Source organism: Oncorhynchus gorbuscha, linkage group LG15 (assembly GCF_021184085.1).
Source record: "Oncorhynchus gorbuscha isolate QuinsamMale2020 ecotype Even-year linkage group LG15, OgorEven_v1.0, whole genome shotgun sequence".
In the NCBI taxonomy this organism is placed as follows: domain Eukaryota; kingdom Metazoa; phylum Chordata; class Actinopteri; order Salmoniformes; family Salmonidae; genus Oncorhynchus; species Oncorhynchus gorbuscha.
Window position 1 is genome coordinate 20,947,997 of NC_060187.1, and position 27,472 is coordinate 20,975,468.

The 27,472-nt window shown below is 45.5% G+C and overlaps 1 protein-coding gene across 2 annotated transcripts in view; it reads left to right on the forward strand.

Moving 5' to 3' along the window:
- The window catches only part of arhgap39 (Rho GTPase activating protein 39), a 186,048-nt gene extending 159,140 nt beyond the window's left edge, over positions 1-26,908 (forward strand). Inside the window, exons 3-15 of one of the 2 annotated variants that reach the window (XM_046300339.1) lie at positions 752-1,121; positions 1,362-1,628; positions 1,789-2,553; positions 5,432-5,596; positions 5,826-6,011; positions 6,290-6,316; positions 6,586-6,658; positions 6,887-7,027; positions 8,802-8,875; positions 18,195-18,394; positions 19,267-19,358; positions 20,467-20,636; positions 20,776-26,908. In XM_046300339.1, the coding sequence (XP_046156295.1) occupies positions 752-1,121; positions 1,362-1,628; positions 1,789-2,553; positions 5,432-5,596; positions 5,826-6,011; positions 6,290-6,316; positions 6,586-6,658; positions 6,887-7,027; positions 8,802-8,875; positions 18,195-18,394; positions 19,267-19,358; positions 20,467-20,636; positions 20,776-20,970 (2,725 nt within the window). In that variant the 3' untranslated portion in view covers positions 20,971-26,908. The remainder of the gene's footprint in view (positions 1-751; positions 1,122-1,361; positions 1,629-1,788; positions 2,554-5,431; positions 5,597-5,825; positions 6,012-6,289; positions 6,317-6,585; positions 6,659-6,886; positions 7,028-8,801; positions 8,876-18,194; positions 18,395-19,266; positions 19,359-20,466; positions 20,637-20,775) is intronic. The other variant, XM_046300341.1, reaches the window with a different exon arrangement.
- Positions 26,909-27,472: the final 564 nt, after the last annotated feature.

Here is a 27,472-nt window from a genome sequence, read left to right on the forward strand (position 1 = left end):
TGCGGGGGTGGGGTGCATGGGGTGGGCAGGAGTGGCATAGGTCTGATCTGAGGGGGCCTAAATGGGGTGTGGGCATGGTTGACGTGGGGGGGTGTTGATTGGTTGGGGTGGGGGTGTGGATGTGTCTGGGTGTGCTGTGGTCTGGATGTAATTCCTCTTGGCGTGGGTCCTCTATGTGTAGGTCCAGGGGGGGGGGGGGGGGGGGGGGTCCTGCAGGTCTGGGAGGGTGTCTCGCTGGTCTGGGTGGTGTGTCTATTGATCTGTTGCTCCTGTGTGAAGTGTTGGGGATACGTTTGAGAGCGATGTCCTTTAGAGTTCGGGCAAAGGTGGGCATTGCTGCCTTGTAGAGGTGGACCTGGTCATAGAGGCTGTTCAAGTCCAGGGTGGAGTGGTGGGCCAGGAAAACATTTGGTTTTGAGGCACAGTCACAGGAAATACTTGCGTTTACCCGCTGTATTGTGGCAGGGTGGAAGTCTTTTCATGGTAGCAGAGTGGAGATAACCACTTATGTGTTGGGGAAAGTAGAAGAAGCCTTTTCAATCACTCCCTTCAGTGCTGTGGCCACCCTTTCCTGCTGTGCTCTCAGGTCGTTTGTGCCTGTGTGTATTATTATGTGGCTGGGTGAGCCTAGTTGGGCCTCAGACAGAAGGTCGAGGGCGCGCTGGGTGTTTGGACACCAGAGTTTAGACACACTGTGTTTGGGAAAAAGTTGTCTCTCTCTCATTCTACCTCTCTCTGCCTCCCCCCTTAGAACCTCTCCATTCAGATGGAACACAGGTACCAAGGAGAGGATGCTGATCAAGGTGACAGACAGAGAACCCAGCTTCCTCTCTCACCAGGGGAACGGTTACTCCCCCTGCGACCCCCCTACCCTCACCCCTGCACCTGGCACAGGCACCGCCTCCCGTACCCGCCGTTCCTCTGGAGGCTCCGCCACCCCTGACACCGGCCCCGACGGCTCTCCAATCCTCTACGTCGACCGCCGCCAGTCGCCCTTCCTGAAACGTGCGGAGCTAGGGGGCGGAGGTACCGGGACACACCGTCGCCCCTCGGCCGACTCACAGCCCTCCTCCCCCCGCTACGCCTACGAACCACCCCTCTACGAGGAGCCCCCCTCGGAGGTACGACACTCCAACATAGTTACAGAATCACGTTCATTAAACATGTAAAAACACACCTCTTTCAGCTAGTCTATGGTATGCTCTGTGATTGACTCTGTTTCACTTGCCTCTTTGTGTCTTTCCCAGTGTCCCTGTGTGATCGGTCTTGTTATGATTTATTTTAATTGCACTAGGATTTGATTGTCGCCTGTCTTTTCTGTGTGCACTTTTTGGGATACTTATTGTTTTTTATGATTCTAGTTCCAGTCCCCGCCCATCTACGAGGAACCGCCCACAGACGTGATGCACCACCTAGGCTCTGACTCCTCCTTGCTGTATGGCACAGGGAAGTCCCCGGCCCGGGGAAAGCCCTCCTCGGCGACGCCCCTCTATCACTCTCCCAAACAGAGCCACTCCCCCTACGGCCAGCTGGTGCTGACCAGACAGAAGTGTCCAGAGAAGACCCAGAGTCTGGAGTACAGCCCTGCTGGGAAGGAGTATGTCAAACAGCTGGTCTACGTGGAACAGGTAGGTAGTCTAGAGGTTAGAGAGATAGGCCAGCCACCGGAGGGTTGCCGGCTCGAATCCCATGTCTGACAGTAGGACGGTAACTGGAAGGTTGCTGGCACCAGTTGGACATTCGTGTACATTATTCAATAAAGTCATCTTCTTCCTCCCCCTCCAACAGTCCTCCTCCAGCCCACGTTCTAAGACAGCCGACCGGCTCCTTCACTACGGGACCTCCACGGCCACCCCATCCTCCATGGGAGGGTATGGGGGCTCCTACGGAGGATCCTACACCCTCCAACACAGCCAGAGTCTGATACGGGACCCCCGGCTGCTGCTGGACTACGGGAGCGAGGAGGGGGGCGAGGGCGGAGGCCAGAGATTGCTCTACGAGGACTCTATGTCCTGGAGCTCCAGTCAGCACCACTCCCTCTCCCTCTCTGGGTCTACAGGTGGAGGGGGCTTCTCGCCCGGGGGGAACCGCAAACGCAAGACCCGGAAACCGTCCCTGCCCCAGGAGCTGGGAAGGTGTGGAGGGGGTGGTGGTGTTGGGGCGGACTGGGAGGAGGGGCCGATGTCGGGGACCCTGTCAGAGGCAGTGTTGAACCAGGCCAGGCTGGCATGGGAGGCCCAGCAAGTGATGAAACAGAGGAGCAGTTGGGAATCAGCCTCGGGGGAAGGGGGCTCGGCCAGGGGCTCTAACCAGGGAGGAGGGTCAAAAGACGGGTACGAGAGTGATGGGGCGGTGCCCCTGCCCCTGCCAGGCCCAGTGGTGAGGGCGTTTAGCGAGGATGAGGCGTTAGCACAGAGCGACGGGCACCGCGGGCATTACCACTGGAAACGCAGCACCTTCGACAGACTGGGCTTCCCTCAGGCACTGCTGGAGAAGAGCCTGTCTGTACAGACCAACCTGGCCTCGCCTGAACCCTTCCTACACCCCTCACAGGTATCCACACACACACATACACACACGCACGCACACACACACACACACACACACGCACGCACGCACGCACGCACACACACACACACACACACACACACACACACACACACACACACACACACACACACACACACACACACACACACACACACACACACACACACACACACACACAGTCTGTCAGTGCAGTGCAGACTCTAGCTCTTATATATGTGTGTGTGTGTGTGTGTGTGTGTGTGCACATGTGACTGTGTGACTTCGAACTCTAGCTCATCTTCTCTGTCTTAGAGTCACACCCTAGCTGCCACAGGTTATTTTAATTTGGTTTATGTAATACCAGTTGTTGGAACCAAAATTATTTTCCAATCGTTTCGTTCTAAACAGAATAATAATTTTTTTCATTCCGTTCCACTGGTCTGACCAGTAAAATAAAGTTCTGAACTGGTTTGAACCAAGAAAAGTCCAGGTTTATATTGTTCCTTCTGTTCCTTTTTAAACCTTATAATTTTTTTTATTTTTACATTTAGCTTGACATTAGTTTACTTCACCAAGTATACAGTGTGGATTGAGCAGCTTGCTAGGGAGTGGGCAAGCTAAAGCTCAGTGAGTTGTTTGAGTGATGGAAAGACAAGTGTAGGGGGCGAGATACAACTGACATTTTGTGGGTGGGAAGCGAGAGAGGGTGGAGGAGGAAGCTTGGCTTGGAGGAGGAAGCTTGGCTTGGAGGAGGGTGGAGGAGGAAGCTTGGCTTGGAGGAGGGTGGAAGAGGAAGCTTGGCTTGGAGGAGGGTGGAGGAGGAAGCTTGGCTTGAAGTGCTGGGAATCTTGTGTTGACATGCATTATCTGAATTAGGCCCACAGAATTATGCCTCCAGAGTGGCTTCTATGAAGTAACTTTGAATGTCTTTGAACGTCAGAGATTTAATATTGGACCAAAGCTTGCTATCTAGCTAACAAGCTTGTGTGTGCAGAGTGGTACCAGAATTTAAAACACGTCTTACCTTTTTGTAGTTAATAAATCCAGTGTAAAATGTGACAACTGTAGTACACCTAACTGGCATTCTAAAACATAATCCATTCTTCTCTAATTAATAATTGCTCTCCCTATCTTCTGAATTATGCTTTTAATGTCAGTAGGCTACAGCTATGCTTTGGAGGGGGAGGGGCTGCTAGACTACACGCACACACACTGGCAAAGATTTTCAGCTGGTAGACAGCAGGCAGGCAGACAGAAGGCAGTCAGGCAGAAACTGGATGAAGTTTCTGATTGAAAGACGGAGGGCTTTGCGTAGGCGCTTTGTTGTGTTTTTTGTGGGACCAGAGCGTAAAATAACATTATTAACCGGTTCCCATTCTTTTCAAATAACGGTTCTGTTCTGGAACAGTATAGATCACTTTCATTCCCGGTTCTGATTCTGTTCCTTGAATATATATATATATATATATATATATATATATATATATATATATATATATATATATATATATATATATATATATTTTTACAGTTTTCTGTTCTGTTCCCTGAACCGGTTCCATCCCCTGTGTAATATCCATACTGCTGCTATTGCACTTACCTAGTGCCACTTAGACAGGGACTTACCTGGACTCTCTGTACCAGATAGGCTACACACACACTATGTTCTTCTATCCTCATGGGAACCCAAAACATTTTTCCATTCAAAATCCTATTTTTCCTAACCCCTAACCCTGAACCTAATCCTTACCATAACCTTAACCCTAACCCAAATCCTAAACATAACTCCTAACCCTAATTGTAACCCTAACCCTAAACCTAACCCCTAAGTTTAAAAATGTTTGTCACCACGTATTTCCTTGTTTTAATATCCTCGTGGGGACTTTAGTTGATTTTAGGTCCCCACAAGGATAGAAAAACCAATACACACAACACACTGCCATGTACCATCACTTAGAATGTAGGCACAGATCACCGGACTACAGGAATGATCTAGACTCACTGTACCAGACAGGCCTACACTCACTTAGACACACACACACATACATCGCTGCACATGCACAGAAAGGCATTGACACACCAGGCCATGTGTGCTGCTGAATGTGTGAGACAGAGAGACAGCAGGTCTTCTTTAAGGTGTGAAGAGAGATGGGAGCCATGCCAGAGAAGGATGGGAGCCTGTGGGGGGAACTACAAGCCAGATTTATTCTGCTCCATATGTGCAACCCTGCCTACAGTACCTCTTTTTCCCATCACTCCATCCCTCCAATTATCCATCCTTTCTCTAACTCGCTCCATCTCTCTCTCTCTCTCTCTCTCTCTCTCTCTCTCTCTCTCTCTCTCTCTCATTATATCTCCCATCACATTGTAAGACACACACAAACACACCCACACACACTTAACTTAGCCCTCACATAAGAGAAATCTGCCCCCATATCAACCATCAGAGAGAAAGAGGGTGGAAGAGAGAGAGACTGGTGGGGGATGAGAGAGGGGGAGGGGGGTAGGCAGTTAGGGAGAGGGGGAGATGCGGGGGTTAGTGGAAAATAGCAGGCCTGAAAGTGCTTACCAAGGAATACAGTGCTACTCAAACTCAGAGCAGAGAGAAAGAAAGAAAGAAAAAATGAGACGTTAAAAGGAAAAAAAGATGTCAGGCTGTCCTCTACTCTCTCTTTCCTCACAGCATTCCCTTTTAACATCATGTGTTTGTCTACTGCTACTGTTTCTCTCTCTTTCTCTCTTTATCTCTGTCTGTCTCTCTCTCGCTCTCTCATTCTCAACCTCTCTCTTTCTCTCTGATTCTCAACCTCTCTCTTTCTCTCTCCCTCTCAACCTTACTCTCGCATTCACTCTCTCTCCCTCCCTCTCTCTCTGTCTCTCCTTCTCTTCCTCTCTCCCTCAGTCGGAGGATCTTGGAGCGTGTGCTCAGTTCGAGGCGAGTCGGAATGCTCGGAACATGATGCCCAGTGCCAGCTGTGGAGTGTTCCCAGAATTTACCTTGAGGAAGCCGTCCTCCGAGACCGACATTGAGAACTGGGCCTCCAAACACTTTAACAAACACACACAGGTACACCCACCCACACACACTTAACTTTACACTTTAACACACACTGATATATTACAGACACACACGCCGCTTTACAATTTAAAATACACAGGAACAGTCACACTCTCAGTACTCACTGTCTCACACAAACACATCTATATAATATCTAGTATAACTAAAGCTAAATATTGACCTATCATTCCTTCCTCCTCCTCCTTCCTCTCCCCCTCCTCCTCTTCCTCCCTCTCAGGGTCTGTTCCGGCGCAAGGTGTCCATAGCCAACATGCTGGCGTGGAGCAGTGAGCCAATCAAAAAGCCCATGATCGTGACGTCAGACCGTGCGGTGAAGAGAGAGGCGGTGGAGATCTTTAAACTCATCCAGACCTACATGGGAGACCGCCGGGCCAAGACTGACCCGCTCACTGTCGCCCTGGAGGTCTGCAGACTCTCTGATATCCTTATGTCATATCCCAAATGGCACCCTATTCTCTATATAGTGCACTACTTTTGGTCAAAAGTAATGCACTAAAAGGCAAAGGGTGCCATTTTGGACTGAGCCATTGTCTCCCCTTCTGCAGCCATGTGTCATTTATGTGCTTTAAGCTTCAATTTATCTTCAGTTTCTGATTTTGTGCATCAAGGAAATAAACATGACCTAATGATTCCACCCCCCCTCATTTCCTCTCTGTCTTTCTCTCTCTCTTTCGCGCCAAGACTGGCCCCCTGAACATCGCCCTAGAGGTCTGCACAGGCCCTTTTATTATCCCTCTCTCCGTTCTCTGCTTCTACTTGTTCATGTCTCTCTTTGAATTTACTTTCATTGTGTTGCTTCTCACTTCTCTACTTTTTTACTCTGTTATTTTATGCATTTACGTCTTTTAAGCTTACATTTTTCTTCAGTTTATTAATTCTGCACATCATGGAAACATATGTGACTTTTAATAATTCCCTTCTCTCCCTTCTCTGTCTTTTCTCTCTTTCTTCTACCCCTCCCTCTCTTTTCTTCCCAGGTGGCAGTGCGTGGTTGGAGCAGCCAGGGTCTTCGTGATGAACTCTACATTCAGCTGTGTCGTCAGACTACAGGTGCACACACAGACACACACACACGCTCACACACGCTCACACACACTCACACACGGCCAGCTTTACACCTGAACACACACAGCTACGTGCACACACACTGTGTAACACTAACAGTGTGTAAACTACTGGACACATAAATAACAAACCTATTCATTCATTAGACACAGGCTTGATGCACAGTCAACCTGAAGTCAAATGAACACTAACCTCATCCACTACTTCTCACAGAGAACTTCCGCTACGATAGTCTGGAGAGGGGCTGGGAGCTCATGGCTGTGTGTCTGGCCTTCTTCCCGCCTACACCTCGCTTCCACTCCTACCTGGAGGGATACATCTACAGACACATGGACCCCCTTAACGATACTAAAGGTTGGATGAGAGATAGTGTGTGATGTGTGTGTTTACGTGCTTGTGTGTGTGGTGGCTAGCTGGCTGTGGCGATGCATTTTAATGGTGCACACAGACGTTGAGACTGGTGTTTTGTGGGTACTATTTAATGAAGCTGCCAGTTGAGGGCTTGTGAGGTGTCTGTTTCTCAAACTAGATACTCTAATGTACTTGTCCTGTTGCTCAGTTGTGCACCGGGGCCTCCCACTCCTCTTTATATTCTGGTTAGAGACAGTTTGCTCTGTTCTGTGAAGGGAGAAGTACATAGCGTTGTACGAGTTCTTCAGTTTCTTGGCAATTTCTCACATGGAATAGACTTCATCTTTCAGAACAAGAATAGACTGATGAGTTTCAGAAGAAAGCTCTTTGTTTCTGGCTATTTTGAGTGTAATCAAACCCACAAATGCTGATGCTCCACATACTGAATTAGTCTAACGAAAGCCAGATTTATAGCTTCTTTAATCAGAACAACAGTTTTCAGCTGTGCTAACATAATTGTGAAAGGGTTTTCTAATGATTAATTAGCCTTTCAAAATGATAAACTTGGATTAGCTAACACAACGTGCCACTGGAACACAGGAGTGATGGTTGCTGATAAAGGGCCTGTGTACGCCTATGTAGATATTCCATTAAAAATCAGCCGTTTCCAGCTTCAATAGTCATTTACAACATTAACAATGTCTACACTGTATTTCTGATCAACTTGATGTTATTTTAATGGACCATTTTTTTTCTTTCTTTCAAAAACAAGGAAATGTCTAAGTGCCCCAAACTTTTAAACGGTAGTGTATACTTAAGCAATAAGTCACGAAGGGGTGTTGTATATGGCCAATATATCACGGCTAAGAGCTGTTCTTATGTACGACGCGATGCAGAGTGCCTGGACACAGCCCTTAGCCGGGTTATGTTGGCCATATATCACAAACTCCCAGGTTGTCGTATTGCTATTATAACTGGTTACCAATGTAATTAGAGCAGTAAAAATAAATGTTTTGTCACGCCCATGGTATACGGTCTAATATACCACTGCTTTCAGCTAATCAACATTCAGGGCTCCAACCACCCAGTTTATAATATAGTTTTTACTATAGTAATATTAGTGTTTATACTATAGTAAACTTTACTACAGTGTACTACAGGGATGTCCACAAAAACACTACAGTGAATACTACAGTATACTTCTGCAAAAAGTATACTTTAAATATAGTAATACTACAGTATTTAGAGCACAGTCTGTTATAGTATTTTTTTCATATGGGTGTCTACTAATTCATTTTACTAGATCATTTTGTTATCTGATTGAAAGGAGGTTCTCCCTCCACCTCTCCTCTCTGTCCCATATTACATCTGTCTGCACTGCAGTCTCTCTAAGGGGAGAGTCCTGGGCATCAGTTCAGGCTTTTTACATTAGTGTAGGGTAACTGGTAACTGCTAGGACTGTTACCTCAGTGAAATCCTGCTGTTGTGTGTATGTAACTATGTAGACAACAGGAACTTGATGGTTGAACATTGTGTCAGTGTATGTGTGTTTGTGTGCGTGTGTTCTTGTAGGGTCAGGAGGACAGTGGCCTGGAGCAGTATGGTGTGTTTCCAGAATTAGACAAGTGTTACCCTCCAGTAATGAACTATTGTGTGTGTGTGTATTATCTCTGTTTCCTTCCTGTACCAGTGTTTTGAGTCCACGTCTCTTCGGTAATTACAACACGTTGCTGTATGATCTAACCACTAACCTCTGTGTGTGTGTTATTTCTTCCAGGAGTGGCGATCAGCGGCTATGCCAAATACTGTTACCGTAAACTGCAGAAGGCTGCTCTGACCGGGGCGAAGAAGGTCTGTGCTTGGTTATTCCCTGTTTCTTTTCTCTTCCTTCTAATCTTCCTCTCCTGGGATGTCTGTCTGTTGTCTCTGTACCTGGCGGGGCTGTGTCTGTGCTCATCTTCCTCCCCTTTTAGCCGTAGCACTGTTAGTGCAGGGTTAGTTAGCTAGCTGTTAATTGGCTGACAGCACTGTAACCAAGGGGAGTAACGAGGTCTATGTAGCTAGCTACTAGCCATCCCTAAGGCAACAACACACGCCACTTAATTAACACACCTCCTCATGCACGCCACACACACACAGACAAACACACACACGCACGGATACGCACACACACAAACAGAGACACTGTACACACCCTGATAACACGGCGTACCCCACCGCCATCTGATTAAGAATTCCATATCGGAATGCTCCCAGGGATGGGAATGGGAGGGGAATATGGGGCACAATGACATGCTACTTACACACAACACACACACACTACATACACACACATTCAACGGTATGTCACCATGGACTTGTATTGCTTTTGGCTCTTATTTTCTGAATATTAATAAGTAGATCAATCAAATGTATTTATGAAGCACTTTTTACATCAGCAGATGTCACAAAGTGCTTATACAGAAACCCAGCCTAAAACCTCAAACAACAAGCAATGCAGATATAGAAGCACGGTAGCTAGGAAAAACTCCCTAGAAAGGCAGGAACTTAGGAAGAAACCTAGAGAGGAACCAGGCTCTGAGGGGTGGCCAGTCCTCTTCCGGCTGTGCCGGATGGAGATTATAAGAGTACATAGACATTAAGGCCAGATTGTTCTTCAAGATGTTCAAACGTTCATAGATGACCAGCAGGGTCAGATAATAATAGGTGAATGAGAGGATAAGCTAAACTCCAATTAGTCTTATCATTTATCCTTTGATTTAGTACTTTACTGTTTGTGTGACAAAGGACTTCCTGTTTTTCCATTTCATTAGCCTCTCATTTGAATAATCTCCCGCTAGCTGTGTGTGTGTGTGTGTGTGTGTGTGTGTGTGTGTGTGTGTGTGTGTGTGTGTGTGTGTGTGTGTGTGTGTGTGTGTGTGTGTGTGTGTGTGTGTGTGTGTGTGTGTGTGTGTGTGTGTGTGTGTGTGTGTGTGTGTGTGTGTGTGTGTGTGTGTGTGTGTGTATTTGTCTTAATTTAGTTATTGTTTCAGCAAGCGGTGTACAAAATGTAGTGTATTATTAATGTAAATGTCTGGAGCAGGACTCCTGCTGAGACTGCTGGGACAACACGGCACACACACGTATCCGCCCACACCCTTGCACACACACAAACGCACACATAAAACACACACATGCTCACATGCTTCTTAACTAGTCCACCAATTACAGGGGCCCTTTAGGCAAATGTATCTTCTGAGTGTTTTTATACCAGATCACAACTCTACAGTTTGCCTCTGTTTACCAGGCTCCCAGACGGAGGAGTGTGTGTGTGTGTGTGTGTGTGTGTGTGTGTGTGTGTGTGTGTGTGTGTGTGTGTGTGTGTGTGTGTGTGTGTGTGTGTGTGTGTGTGTGTGTGTGTGTGTGTGTGTGTGTGTGTGTGTGTGTGTGTGTGTGTGTGTGTGTGTGTGTGTGTGCGAGAGAGAAGGGGGTAAGGCTGGGAGGGTGTGGAGGGAAGGTTGGGTGTCATGGAAACCATCTCCTGGGGGACGTTCCATTCCGTTGTTCATCTTACCTCGCCCTGACCTAAAAAAACACTATCTGACTAACTGACTCACTAAACCAGTTCCGATCGATACAAGCCCAGTTAGCTGTCGGTTTTAGACCAGTACCAATCATTATCAGGCCACTCCACTGGTTTAAATGGGTTGTAATATAATGGCGTCTCTCTACTGCCCACTGGGCACAGACTTCAGTTCATCGTCTAGTTTTGATATACATTTAGTTGAGTTGTCAACTAACATGAATTCAACGTGAAATCAACAAAAAATGTCACCACGTCATTGGATTTCAGTTGAGGGAAAAAAGACAATTCCCTTAAATTGATTACTTTTTTCAAATCACATCAGTTTTCCATGTTGATTCAACCAGTCTTTGCCCAGTGGGTGGTGACCAGTGTTGATCTCTACTCTGACCTTTTGAATGCCCAAGAAACCTCTTTGAGGTTTGTCGAACACTGAAATCTGAACTAAAGATCTCGGTTTAAAAGCTGACAGTGTTTTTATATACTTTTATTTTATTTTGAATCCTGCGGCTCTGTTGGGCTAAATTCCTGTGAGCGCAGCTATCTGTCCCGGGATCCTGCCAGATTCCGTATAGGGGGCGAAAGCCCAGCTAGCCTAGCTGGCTCGGCGTCTCAAATGGAGACCGCTATTGAACGTTTCCAACATTGCAGGAGTTGTGTTTACTTTGCTTTGTTTCGGGACAATGTGGACCGCGCTGACTTTCAATGTAGCAACTGCATGTTTGCGGAGGACTACAGGAGTGAAGTAGCTACTCTTAGCAAACAAGTAGAAAACCTACATAGCTACTGGGGAACCCACGCCCACCTACTTTTATTTTTCTTCCACCCCAGTAGCCGGTCGCCGCTCTGGTCTGGTGGAAGTTTTGCTCTCCACAGCCAGGCAGGGTTCCATCCCCGAAGGGGTTTCCCCTTCCCTGGAGAACGGACCTGATCTCGACCCAACCAACCAGCCATGGAGGTACGTCACTCGCCGTGGAAGTCGAACAGTGCGTGCTCTGGCAACGGGGGTTTCCATGGAGATGTTGAGCCTGGAACTGACTCAGACCAGAAACAGCTTTGCCTCCCTAGATCTAGAGGTTCCGTTGCCTTCGTCTTCGTACCTGCGTCTTCGTCCTCGGCTCTATCTCCCTCTCCGGTGCCTTCTACCTCAGGTTCAAATCCTCGGAGCTCCCAGCCTCACCAGACAGTGAGGATGCCTGAGAGACCGGCCCATTCAACATCACCTGTCATCATAGGCAGCTCTATGGTGAGAAACATCTCGGTCCCCAAGGCAAAAACCCTGTGTTACCCAGGAGCACAAGTACAGGACATAACAAGGCTGCTTCCGACTGTTCTACCACAGATGCCGGGAGCTGACACTGTCGTAGTCCATGTGGGGTTGAACGACATCAGGAGGGCTAGCTCGGAACATTTGAAAATGGATTTTATAGAACTGATTTTAGCATTAAAATACTACAAAAAACGGCCAATAATTTCAGGTCCAGTACCATCATTGGGCCGTGTGTGTGAAAGATTCAGCAGACTGCTGGCATTACACATCTGGCTAAAAGACTGTAGCTCTGCTGGAGTCACTTTTATTGATAACTTTGACACCTTCTGGAAACAGAAGATACTCTACAGGAATGACGGAGTCCATCCAAATCATCTTATCTCCTGGACTCTGTCCTCGCATTTCAAGGCTGCGTTGAAACAATGACTGGTAAATGATCCAAGACCAGCTCAATTAATCCCTACTGTTGTGACATGTACCCCTAATTGCACCGAATACATCTGTTTATCCTACAGCTATTGTAAGCAGTAATCATGAGCCTATAAACCAGAGTTACACTGTTAGCACTGAGGCGGTGTGCAATAGTAGGAAGACCACTGTATGCAACTCACCCTGCACTATCAGCTCCAATGTAAATAACATGAGGATGTCTACCTCTGATAAGCTTCCCAGTAAAGCATTAAAAACCCAGAAATGTGCTAAAAATAGCCCATATCAACATATGTAGCCTAAGAACAAGGTCCATGAAGTCAATAACTTGCTTGTAACAGATGATATTCATATTCTGACTACCTCTGAAACTCACTTAGATAATACCTTTGATGATACAGTGGTAGCAATACATGGTTATAACATCTACCAAAAAGACAGAAATGCCAACGGAGGCTGTGTTGCTGTCTATATTCAGAACCACATTCCTGTAAAGCTTAGAGATTATCTAATGTTAAATACTGTTGAAGTAATATGGCTGCAGGTTCATCTACCTCACCTAAAGCCCATTCTTGTGGGAAGCTGCTAAAGAACACCAAGTGCTAACAGTCAATATCTGGATAATATGTGTGAAATGCTTGATAATGTATGTGATATCAACAGAGAAGTATATTTTCTGGGTGATTTAAATATCGACTGGCTATCATCAAGCTGCCCACTCAGGAAGAAACTTCAAACCGTAACCAGTGCCTGCAACCTCGATCAGGTTGTCAGTCAACCTACCAGGGTAGTTACAAACAGCACAGGAATTAAATCATCAACATGTATTGATCACATTTTTACTAACGCTGCAGATATTTGCTTTAAAGCAGTATCCAAATGGATGTAGTGATCACAATATAAGAGCCATATCTAGGAAAACCAAAGTTCCAAAGGCTGGGCATAATATACAGTGGGGAGAACAAATATTTGATACACTGCCGATTTTGCAGGTTTTCCTACTTACAAAGCATGTAGAGGTCTGTCATTTTTATCATAGGTACACTTCAACTGTGAGAGACAGAATCTAAAACAAAAATCCAGAAAATCACATTGTATGATTTTTAAGTAATTAAATTACATTATCCATCCAGACGTTTGGCACCCAGGCAATTTGTGTGATCGGACCATCTAATATCCCTGCGTAAACCAGACTACTAGCCTCCCACTGGGCACAACACGTAATTTGGAGAATTGGGTACGGTTCTTATAGTGGATATTACTTTGAAGATCTGACATTGTTTGGCCAAAATATCATATCATGGTATTTTTCACATTTTTGACGGTATGATGGTATTTGACGGTATTTAATATTTTTGATTAATAAAAGTTCTACATTTACTTTATGAGTAGTGAGTGATCCTAGGGTGCTTTATGAGTAGTCAGTGATCCCAGGGTGCTTTATGAGTAGTGAGTGATCCGAGGGTGCTTTATGAGTAGTGAGTGATCCTATGGTGCTTTATGAGTAGTGAGTGATCCTAGGGTGCTTTATGAGTAGTGAGTGATCCTAGGGTGCTTTATGAGTAGTGAGTGATCCTAGGGTGCTTTATGAGTAGTGAGTGATCCTAGGGTGGCAACACATACATTCTAAATTATTTAAAGGGGTCTTTCTCCTCCTTTCTGCTTGTTTTATAATGTTCAATTCAACTTCAACCTAAAATCATTTCTGCGTTTCCTGCACTCATTTGAGATCATTTCCACACTGCCACAATATGGGCAATAAAACTAGGCCTTATTTTTAACCAAATGTTGCAATTGCGATTTAGATCAAAACATTTGGTGAACTTTTGGAGTCATGGAAATATAAAGTTTATTCTAATTCTATAGTTAGAATATAAATAATAGTGGGCACTTTGAATACAGTGTTGTTTGACATGACAACAAATGAAAATGCCATGGATGAGTTATTGTGACAGGGTAGAAACCAAAGTGATGTGAGTGCTTCCTAGGGGACACTATAATCTTTGGCTACATTAAATCTTTATTCATGTAGCCAATGTATTCATGCTTCGCCTATTTCCTCTTTGATTTAGAAGATACTGTTGCATAAACAACATGCTGATTTAGGCCTCCACCAGCACTGGTATCAGGCTGTATTAGCTAGCTACGTTTGCTGTGGCTCAGTACTTTTATTAGCTAGTTACCTTGCCAGCTAACTAGCGATTAGCATTAGTGCTAAGAAAATACAAACTAGCTGTTTGCAGATGTAAGAAATACAAACTAATATTGTAATTATATAATGCTTGTGGTTTTATATTAAGATTAGTGGAAACAACATCGTTGTCATCAACATTGTTGCATGTGCTGCATTGACCATGCAGACTAAACGCAAGTGTCTCCTGGTCAAGCAACACTAGGTTTGTGTGGAAAGCAGCATGGAGAGAGAGAGAGACCTGTGACCTGTTGCCACAAGAAAAGGTCAACCAGTGATGAACAAACACCACTGTATATACAACCCATATTTATGCTTATATATTTTCCCTCTTTGTACTTTAACCATTTGTACATCGTTACAACACTGTATATATACATAATATGATATTTGTAATGTCTTTATTCTTTTGGAACATCTGTGGTTGTAATGTTTACTGTTCATTTTTATTGTTTATTTAACTTTTGTATATTATCTTCTCCACTTGCTTTGGCAATGTAAACATATGTTTCCCATGCCAATAAAGCCCCTTGAATTGAATTGAATTGAGAGAGCAGAGAGGGATGACTCAAGTAGCGGAGTAAACTATAAAACATGGACGTTATACACGGCGTATCACATTTAACAAACAAAACATTCAAATACTGTTATTGTAGGTAAAGTAAGAACCCAAACCGGTCCGTGGATAAATACCGGTATATAGTCAAATACGGTATACCACCCTGCACTACGTTGTTTCAAAGGTACAATTTCAACATATTTTATGCAAGGTTTGTCTATTTTGAAAGTTGGTTACCATGATGACATGATCTTGTGGTTGAAATGTTATCCTCTTAACAATAGTTTATGCTAATTACTTTTTTCTAATTCAATGTATTTTCCGGGTAGATTCCACATCACAATATGTTGACAAATTAGGTGAAACAACATTGATTTAACCAGTTTGTGACCAGTGGGCTACATCTAGCTCAGTTCATGTGAAATATTTTGAATATTGGAGATTGAAATAGAATGAATAGAGCTGACAGGTTTCTTTATTCTATCTAATATCAGTTATATATCACAATACATTTCTATTTGAAAGTTTGCTAACACTACATCCTCTCAAAAAGGCCCCAATGTGACCATGGAGCAATAATTCTACTTCCTGTCATGGAATGGTGCTTCTCTCTTTCCGACCACAGGAGGGGGCCAGTGAGGCAGTCATCTGCTGTCTACACTATAGTGCCTCTATAGAGGCAGAAACAGACAGAGGGCTGAACTGAAGGAAAGGGCAGATGAGGGACAGAGGAAAGACAGATGGAGAGTGAGACCAAGGGATAGAGGGAGGATCAGAGCAAAGGAGCAGTGTAGAGGAATTGACTGGGATGGAGAGGGAGGAAGACGAATAGACAGGGAATGAAAGAGTGAAAATATGGATTGATAGTGGTGGGTAGTGTAATTCATTTTTTTTTGTGTGTGTGTGTGTGTGTGTGTGTGTGTGTGTGTGTGTGTGTGTGTGTGTGTGTGTGTGTGTGTGTGTGTGTGTGTGTGTGTGTGTGTGTGTGTGTGTGTGTGTGTGTGTGTGTGTGTGTGTGTGTGTGTGTGTGTGTGTGTGTGTGTGTGTGTGTGTGTGTGTGTTCCTGTCTCCTATCACCCGTGGCGATGCCAGCCTGTGATAGCAGGCACTAGTGGTTGGCATAGCGTGTGTGAGGCATGTAGCATGTGCCAGCATCTCTGCAGGGTGGTAATAGAGACAGTTTGTCACTTGGTGGACTCACACATACACACCCTGAATGCAGCCTGTAGCCTGAGGCACAGTGTTTGACTGGTATTAACCCCAGAGCAGAGCCTCTACCGGGGGATTAATAGTACTGATTATGCCCTTGTGAAGGAAGATCAAACCCACTGAACGCTCTCACTTTCCCCCTCTCTCTCTCTCTCTCTCTCTCTCTCTCTCTCTCTCTTCTCCATTTTCCTCATCCTTTAACCATGCTCTCATTTCCTCATCCTTTAACCATGCTCTCTTTTCCTCATCCTTCAACCATGCTCTCTTTTCCCCATCCTTTAACCATGCTCTCTTTTCCTCATCCTTTTACCATGCTCTATTTTCCTCATCCTTTAACCATGCTCTCATTTCCTCATCCTTTAACCATGCTCTCTTTTCCTCATCCTTCAACCATGCTCTCTTTTCCTCATCCTTTAACCATGCTCTCATTTCCTCATCCTTTAACCATGCTCTCTTTTCCTCATCCTTTTACCATGCTCTATTTTCCTCATCCTTTAACCATGCTCTCTTTTCCTCATCCTTTAACCATGCTCTCTTTTCCTCATCCTTTAACCATGCTCTCTTTTCCCCATCCTTTAACCATGCTCTCTTTTCCCCATCCTTTAACCATGCTCTCTTTTCCTCATCCTTTTACCATGCTCTATTTTCCTCATCCTTTAACCATGCTCTCTTTTCCTCATCCTTTAACCATGCTCTCTTTTCCCCATCCTTTAACCATGCTCTCTTTTCCTCATCCTTTTACCATGCTCTATTTTCCCCTTAAAATGTAGAATTGATATGTTTGATTCACCTCTCCATTTCAACCATTTCAACTAAAAATTAGTTAAAGAATAGAAACAAATCGAATCAAACTTTAAATGCACTTTAATACAGTTTGATTTGATTTAATAATTTTCTTTAACTTTTCTTTTTGGTTGAGATGGAGACTTGAATCCAACATATTTTTTAATTATGAATTTAGATACATTTATGAATACCATTATTTTTCCGTAAACACGCAGTTGCTAAACATAGTGTGTAATATGTGACTTTGGGCTTCGCCTCAAGAGCCGTAGTTTTATATTATGGCAGAACTGTTAATTTTTGTTTACATTTTTTTTTAAACTGATATAACATTTACATAAGTTTTCAGACCCTTTACTCAGTACTTTGTTGAAACACCTTTAGCAGCAATTACAGCATTGAGTCTTGTTGGGTATGATGCTACAAGCTTGGCACACCTGTATTTGGGGAGTTTCTCCCATTCTTCTCTGCAGATCCTCTCAAGTTCTCTCAGGTTGGATGGGGACTGTTGCTGCAAAGCTATTTTCAGGTCTCCAGAGATGTTAGATTGGGTTCAAGTCCGGGCTCTGGCTGGGCCACTCAAGGGCATTCAGAGATTTGTATTGAAGCAACTCCTGTATTGTCTTGGCTGTGTGTTTACTGTCGTTGTCCTGTTGGAAGGTGAAACTTCTCCCCAGTCTGAGGTCTTGAGCACTCTGGAGCAGGTTTTCATCAAGGATCTCTCTGTACTTTGCTCCGTTCATCTTTGCCTCAATCCTGACTAGTCTCCCAGTCCCTGCCACTGAAAAACCAACCATTATAAAAGGTTAAAGATAGGTTTTAAATCAACTTGTGAATTGTATTGAATATAGCCATGTTCCCCCTTTGTATCTTAATGTCCAGTATAGGAAATCCTCATTTATAGAAAAAAAACAAATGTACTCTAAATCTCTACCTGAAAAGGATGGGCCACCTCTCTGAACCTGGTTCCTCTCTAGGTTCCTTCCTTCTATGGAACTTTTCCAGGCCACTCTGCTTCTGCCTCTGCATTGCATGCTCTGGCATTTAGGCCGGATAACTTTAAGCACTTTGTGACAACTGCTGAAGTAAAAAGGGCTTTATAAAATACATTTGACTTATTGATTAATTCATAGATTGATTGACGTATCTGCCTGTGTTGTAATCCAGGGGTTGCAGAAGCCGTGTCTGGAGGAGATTAAACACGCCAGGAACGCCATCTTCAGCCCCTCCATGTTTGGCTCTTCCCTGGAGGAAGTGATGTCACTGCAGAAGGAGCGTTACCCCGACAGCCAGCTGCCCTGGGTCCAGACACGCCTCTCTGAGGAGGTCCTGGGTCTTAATGGAGACCAAATAGAGGGCATCTTCAGGTCAGTACCTACCTCTCACTCACTAACACTAGGGAGAGAGGTAGGGAGGGCGAGAGGGAGGAGTGGAAGTGGGGTAAAGGGAAGGAGGGAGGAGTTAGTAGTATTAGACATGCCTGTCAGTGAAGATCCTGGGCCCAGATTCACAAAACACTTCTTACGCAAAAACTTAAGAAGTTTCTTAAGAAAAAAAATAGTTCATAAGATAGTTCCTACGTGCAATTCCTCAACAATATCTTAAGATGTAATGATTTTCTTACAAATTTCTCAAATATCTTGTTGTTGTTAGGCAACCGTTTTAGCTAGCTATCTAGCGAGCAATGGCAATCATATTAGTATATTTCATACTGATATTACTGTTTTAAAACGTGTTCTTGGGATTAAAATAATCAACACAGAAACTTTCAGATGAAGTTTGTGAGTGAAATAACATATTCAATCGCTTTCATGAGCTTTTTCTCTCACTGCCCTGAGTTTAAGACAATGGTTTAGCTATCTTGGAATTTCATTTCCAACAACTTTATTTTCAAGAATCTAATTTCTTCTTATCTTTTTGCTTACAGAGAAACAGAAGAAATAGCGCAAGAACATTTCCAATAACCTTTTTGAGGAATAGCAACTTTGCTTAACAAACATTTCGTTACACCCGCAATATCTGCTAAACACGTGTATATGACCAATAAAATAGTTAAGGAAAAAAGTCAGTTAAGAAGAAATATCTTAAGAAGGTTTTGTTAATCTGGGCCCTAGTACTTAATGGAGACCAGACAAAGGAAGAGCAATACATGAATGAGCTAGAGGGATTGGTAAAGGGATAGAAATGCTGTGAGGAAGGAAGGAGGAGTCTAATGTGTTTCTGACCCCTGACCTCACAGGGTTCCAGGTGACATAGATGAGGTCAACGCTCTCAAACTGCAAGTGGACCAATGGAAGATCCCCACGGACCTGGAGGACCCACACATCCCAGGTAATACACATACTATACACCAGTGATGGCTGGTGGCACTTTAAATGGGGAGTACGGGTACATAGTAATGGCTATGCACCCTCCCCTAGCACCAGGACCGCCCCCTTCTCTCCCCCCCCCCTTCTCTCCCACCCTCCCCTAGCCCCGGGCCTCCGCCTTCTCTCCAACCCTCCCCTAACCCCAGTGCCTCCGCCCTCTCTCCAACCCTCCCCTAGCCCCAGGGCCTACGCCCTCTCTCCAACCCTCCCCTAGCCCCAGGGCCTCCGCCCTCTCTCCAACCCTCCCCTAGCCCCAGGGCCTCCGCCCTCTCTCCAACCCTCCCCTAGCCCCAGGGCCTCCCCCTTCTCTCCAACCCTCCCCTAGCCCCAGGGCCTCCGCCCTCTCTCCAACCCTCCCCTAGCCCCAGGGCCTCCGCCCTCTCTCCAACCCTCCCCTAGCCCCAGGGCCTCCGCCCTCTCTCCAACCCTCCCCTAGCCCCAGGGCCTCCCCCTTCTCTCCAACCCTCTCCTAGCCCCAGGCCCTCTGCGGTGCTCTAATTCTCTCTGAATATTAATAGCCCCAACACCAAAGCATGTTAGGAGCTGCAGCAGCAGGTCAACATGATTGGATGACCCACTCCCAGCACACACACACATTCCCCCCACCACACTGACACACTGAATGGGCCCGCTGCCAAACTACTGCAATTTTTATAAAATAACAATCAAATAGATTTCATAGCAGAAAAGAAGGAGCAATCCTGTGTGGAGGTTGGCAGAGGTCATCATCCGTCACAACTCTATTACCAACACAGACATGGATGAGCACACACTCACACATAGAGAAGTGCCATGGTGTTCTTCTGGTCTGTTCTGTGTGTGATTAAGGCATTAGTGTCAGTGTGTTTATGGGGGGGCTGTGTGTCTGACCACTCAACTGTTTCTGTCTCTTGATTGGACTGTCAATGAATTTGTAAAAAAAATTGACTTACACTGTACATACAGATAGCTAGAGCCCAAAAATAACTATTTCTCACCGTCTCCCTTTTACAATTCTACCTATTTTCCCCTTCTCTCTCCCCCCTCTCTGCTCCCCTTATTCCCACCCCACCCCCCGACAACCCAACCAGCCTCTCTGTTGAAGTTGTGGTACAGGGAGTTGGAGGAGCCGTTGATTCCTCATGAGTTCTATGAGGAGTGTATCACTCACTATGATGACCCTGAGGCTGCAGTCAACGTAGTGATGGGTCTTCCTCACATCAACAAACTGGTGCTCTGCTACCTCATACGCTTTCTACAGGTAACACACACATCATCTGCTCCAAACTCATCTTCTGTTCCAAATACACACTATCAACTTCAACATCACCCACTTCCTATAGGTAGCAAACACACACACAATCAAACACACCCATCATCATCTCTCTCTCTCCCTCCAGGTGTTTGGCCAGCCTGCCAACGTGGTGATCACTAAGATGGATGTGAACAACCTGGCCATGGTGATGGCCCCTAACTGCCTGCGTTGCCAGTCCGACGACCCACGCATCATCTTTGAGAACACACGCAAAGAGATGTCCTTCATCCGCGTGCTCATCCAGCGCCTCGACACTAGCTTCATGGACAGATTGCTATAGCCCCCCAAACCCTGCTCCTGTACCCCAGCCAATGACACAGGACCCCCATTGCCCTGCTATAGCCCCCCAAACCCTGCTCCTGTACCCCAGCCAATGACACAGGACCCCCACCTCCCTGATATAGCCCCCCCCAAACCCTGCTCCATCACCCCAGGCCAACGACACAGGACCCCCATTGCCCTGCTATAGCCCCCAAACCCTGCTCCTGTACCCCAGCCAATGACACAGGACCCCCACCTCCCTGCTATAGCCCCCCCCAAACCCTGCTCCTATACCCCAGCCAATGACACAGGACCCCCACCTCCCTGCTATAGCCCCCCCAAACCCTGCTCCTATACCCCAGCCAATGACACAGGACCCCCACCTCCCTGCTATAGCCCCCCAAACCCTGCCTCTGCACCCCAGGCCAACTTCACAGGACCCCCAAACCCTGCTCCTATACCCCAGCCAATGACACAGGACCCCCACCTCCCTGCTATAGCCCCCCAAACCCTGCCTCTGCACCCCAGGCCAACGATACGGGACCCCAACCTCCCTGCTATAGCCCCCAAACCCTGCCTCTGCAACCCAGGCCAACGACATAGGACCCCAACCACCCTGCTATAGCCCCCAAAACCCAACTCCTGTACCCCAGGCCAATGATACAGGACCCCCACCTCCCTGCTATAGCCCCCCCCAAACCCTGCTCCTGTACCCCAGGGCAATGACACGGGACCACCTCCTTCCCCCTCCCTGTTATAGCCCCCAAACCCTGCTCCTGTACCTCAGACCAACATCATCGGACCCCAATCCCCTTCCCTGCTATAGCCCCCCACTTTTAACTTCTCAACCAGAAACAACCACACAGGATGCCCCCAACTTTGACTGTACCCTTAAACCTCCCAAGGACCCACCGGCCCCCAGACACTGCTATAGCCCCCAACAATAACTGTACCCCCGACCAACTAGTTGGGACATCCCCCAACTCCAACTACTGCCCACTAAACCCAGCTAAAACCCCAACTTCAACTACTGCCCATTAAACCCAGCTATAACCTCCCAACTTCAACTACTGCCCGCTAAACCCAGCTATAACCTCCCAACTTCAACTACTGCCTGCTAAACCCAGCTATAACCTCCCAACTTCAACTACTGCCTGCTAAACCCAGCTATAACCTCCCAACTTCAACTACTGCCCGCTAAACCCAGCTATAACCTCCCAACTTCAACTACTGCCCGCTAAACCCAGCTATAACCTCCCAACTTCAACTACTGCCCGCTAAACCCAGCTATAACCTCCCAACTTCAACTACTGCCCGCTAAACCCCACTGTAACCTCCCAACTTCAACTACTGCCCACTAAACCCAGCTATAACCTCCCAACTTCAACTACTGCCCGCTAAAGCCAGCTATAACCTCCCAACTTCAACTACTGCCCACTAAACCCAGCTATAACCTCCCAACTTCAACTACTGCCCGCTAAAGCCAGCTATAACCTCCCAACTTCAACTACTGCCCACTAAACCCAGCTATAACCTCCCAACTTCAACTACTGCCCGCTAAACCCCAACTGTAACCTCCCAACTTCAACTACTGCCCATTAAACCCAGCTATAACCTCCCAACTTCAACTACTGCCCGCTAAAGCCAGCTATAACCTCCCAACTTCAACTACTGCCCACTAAACCCAGCTATAACCTCCCAACTTCAACTACTGCCCACTAATCCCAGCTGTAACCTCCCAACTTCAACTACTGCCCACTAAACCCAGCTATAACCTCCCAACTTCAACTACTGAAAATTAATCCCAGCTGTAACCTCCCAACTTCAACTACTGCCCACTCAACCCAGCTATAACCTCCCAACTTCAACTATTACCCACTAAACCCAGCTATAACCTCCCAACTTCAACTACTGCCCACTAAACCCAGCTATAACCTCCCAACTTCAACTACTGCCCGCTAAACCCCAACTGTAACCTCCCAACTTCAACTACTGCCCATTAAACCCAGCTATAACCTCCCAACTTCAACTACTGCCCACTAATCCCAGCTGTAACCTCCCAACTTCAACTACTGCCCACTAAACCCAGCTATAACCGCCCAACTTCAACTACTGCCCGCTAATGCCAGCTATAACCTCCCAACTTCAACTACTGCCCATTAAACCCAGCTATAACCTCCCAACTTCAACTACTGCCCACTAATCCCAGCTGTAACCTCCCAACTTCAACTACTGCCCACTAAACCCAGCTATAACCTCCCAACTTCAACTACTGAAAATTAATCCCAGCTATAACCTCCAAACTCCAACTACTGCCCGCTAAACCCCACTGTAACCTCCCAACTTCAACTACTGCCCACTAAACCCAGCTGTAACCTCCCAACTTCAACTACTGGCCCCCAAACCAGGATGACCCCTATCTCCCAGGCGGAGTCTCATCCCAGTCTGAGCCTGACCCCTCTACCGCCACTCTACACACAGGGACTTGCATCGCACAGACATTGTATAGGGTTACACACACACTCACCTAGACATACTCTCACATGTACATTTACTGACACACACACACATACTCTCACTTCTATAGTACACATCCATATACACAATGACAATGCTTAGAGTGACAAATGGCTGACCAACACAGTACAAGATCGATGTGATCAACCTATATCATTATTGAGATATACTCAGTCTACTATTGTCATAAATACACACAATGTCGCACACACACACACACAGCTGTTTGGCTCCCTACCCACCCAAATGGCTATCACTGTCCAACATGTTTTGGTGCTGTCCACTCCCCAGTCCCCGCCTCTCTCCCAATACAAACCAATCACGTCTGCTTCCCCCTTCCTGATTCCCTGTGAGTTCTCAAATCAGTCCACCTATCAGCTCCAAGCCTAGAGAAACATTCACACTGCCATGAAGTCCCGTTTATCTGTCTGCACTGTTGTCACCAACCAACTAATGTCGATAAAGTTATTTTATTTTGGACGGCGGTGGCTGATCCAGGACAGGTTTTAGAGGGGATCACCGCAGCACTGCCAATCAACTGTGTCTGTCGCAACAGGAAGGGATGTCAGACACTGTTCCACAGGACTTCCTGTGAGACTTTCGAAATACTGATTTAACCCCTGCACCCCCTACCACCCATCCCCTTGGCCATAGCCACTTCTGCCCCCTTCACCCCTCTGACCCCCCAGACAACCACACAACCTCACCCTCCCCTCACCTCTCCTCACTCAACCCTCTTCACCCCTCTTCAGCCCTCCTCACTCACCCCTCTTCACTACTCTTCAGCCCTCTTCAGCTCACCTCACTCACCCCTTTTCACCCCTCTTCAGCCTTCCTCACCCCTCTTCACCCCTCTTCAGCCCCCTTCACCCCTCCTCATCCCTCTTCACCCCTCTTCACCCCTCTTCACTACTCTTCAGCCTTCTTCAGCTCACCTCACTCACCCCGTTTCACCCCTCTTCAGCCTTCCTCACCCCTCTTCACCCCTCTTCAGCCCTCTTCACCCCTCCTCATCCCTCTTCACCCCTCTTCACCCCTCTTCATTCCTTTTCACCCCTCTTCATCCCTCTTCACCCCTCTTCATTCCTTTTCACCCCTCTTCATCCCTCTTCACCCCTCTTCATTCCTTTTCACCCCTCTTCATCCCTCTTCACCCCTCTTCATTCCTCTTCACTCCTCTTCACCTACCCCCCCCTACACATCCTCAAGACTACATACACCTCCATTCCCTCATACTGACATGATTTCTGAATGTCTAAATTGAGATCCGTCCACTTCTGTCTGTTTTTCTGTCTGTATGTCTTTTACTCTGTCTGTTGTTTACAAATGTACCTGTGTGTCTCCATCTACAGGTTGTCAGAGTACTGTCTGTCTTTTGGACCCGTACAAAAGTATGTTTTCTATTAGCAGATGTGACTTGGTATGGATTATTATTTTTAAAGATATGTTTTTTTGTTTTATTAATTGATGATTTGTTGTATTTAACAGAGTTTTAATGTTTTTTAACCCACTGATTTATATAATTTAATTTATTTGTATTTATTTCAGCAATATTTCCTTAATGCCTTCTTCATAGACAGTATACTTTAGGGTTCAAAATGTCTGTGTCTGTCTCCCAAATGGCACCCTATTCCTTTATAATACACTTATTTTTGTCAAAAATAGTGCACTATATAGGGAATAGGATGCACATTGTCTTTATGTTTCTTTGAATGAATGTGTGTGTACGTGCAGGCATGTATGTGCGTGTGTGTGTTTTCAGTATAACAGGGCATATACATCACATGTTCATATGCACATACATGTTGATATGTGACCCTGATATGTACAGTAGGTGTCTCTGTGTGTCTGAGAGTTAAGTCCTGCTGTGGTTTTTAGTTCTGTTCATTTGTGTTACATTTTTTGGTGACAGGTATATAGGAATGGATGCTTGTGAACCTCCCATCCCTTGAGACCACCATGCTCACACACACACAAACACACCATCCTTAGCCTAATTATTATTATGGCAGAAGGACTCTCATGCTCTTGCATTCACGGAATCTCTCATACACTAACATATTGTGTGTGTGTGTGTGTGTGTGTGTGTGTGTGTGTGTGTGTGTGTGTGTGTGTGTGTGTGTGTGTGTGTGTGTGTGTGTGTGTGTGTGTGTGTGTGTGTGTGTGTGTGTGTGTGTGTGTGTGTGTGTGTGTGTGTGTGTGTGTGTGTGTGTGTATTTGAAGCCCTCATACACTAACACATTGTGTGTGTGTGTTTGTGTGTGTGTGTGTACTTGAAGCTTTCACACAATCACATATTGCGTGTGTGTGTATTTGAATCTCTCATACACTCAGGTATTGTGTGTGTGTGTACTTGAAGCTTTCACACAATCACATATTGTGTGTTTGTGTGTATTTGGCGCTATCACACACTCAAATATTGCGTGTGTGTATTTGTGGTAGAATGATCTTTTCTTTGTTAAACTGGGTGTATGTGACAATAAAAAACATCTCAATCTAAAGAGATAAAGTGGATCAGTGAAGGAGAGAGAGAGAGAGTTATGTTTCCTCTGTCACCCTACCCCACTGCATCCTGATACACACTCACACACACACACACACACACACACACACACACACACACACACACACACACACACACACACACACACACACACACACACACACACACACACACACACACACACACACACACACACACACACACACTACACAGAACATGACCAACGTGTACATTGGACCACTGTACAGACCAACGTTGAAAATACAACAAGATTGCCATAACAACACAAGTAAATAAAGCATCACACGTACAGTACGTAACTATGGAAACAGCTGTGTAAATAATTGTATCAACAGGGTGTTGTTGGTTTTTGTTTGTATTATTATGTTCTGGGTGTGAGCCAGACAATGATGGTCAAGTTTTTTGATAGAGGTCTCTTTCTTCATCTGTGAGTTGGCCTTCTTAGTGTTTCTCTAAAGAACATTTAAACAACAGAAATTTGTGCCATCTTCAGCTCTTCCTATGATCAATTAAGTGTCCCAAATGGCACCATATTCCTTATATATTGCACTACTTTTGACATAAACCTGGTGGGCTCTGGTCAAAAGTAGCACATTATATAGGGAGCAGGGTGCCATTTGGGAGGTACACTAAATGTTTCTTTACCAAGACAACTGCAACACTTCTGGCCGCTGATACATTTAGCTCTGGGGAGTAGTTTCCCAAGCAAAGATGCTATAGAAATATAAGATACCATAGACAGGATGATAGTGTAACTAGTCGTGTGTGTGTGTGTGCGTGCGTGCGTGCGTGCGTGCGTGCGTGCGTGCGTGCGTGTGTGTGTGTGTGAACAGTAGATAGAATAGAATGCAGTGATGTCATGCATTGACCCAGCAAATTGATCGAATCAGCATGCAGAACTTTGGGTCACTACTCTTTTAAAAACATAAAGTTACTAAAAAAACAAAACATGAAAAAATCTACATCAAATACTTACAGAAAGGATTTACAATATTTAGCTTTAAAAAAAATCCACTTATAAGAGATATGATTTGAAATCTCTTAAATATCTTTGTTTTTAATGATTACTGTTGGTTCTCATTTTTATTTGTTGCTACACATGTTCTTCTTATAGTCAGTGTCCATACTGTTATAATTATTAATGTCATTAAAATGACTGATATTGAACATAAGTAAGGTGGGAGTCAGCTGCTATGTACTCTGTACTCCTCACCTCCTCTTCTTCCTCTTCCTCCCTGCTCCTCAACGTTTTATTTTCTATTTTAACGTCAACTGTATGTCAATCACTCTGTTGGAGAGAAGACTTGGGAAGTAAAATGGACATTGTTTAATAAACTATTCAAATGTGAAATATCCCTGGTTTGTGTGACACTTTTATTAACTAAAACAGTGACAGTCCATGATTTTCATTGTTGTCTCCCATGTCAATATACCAATGCACCATGTATAATTTTGTCTAGGGTTGCAAAATTCTGGGAAC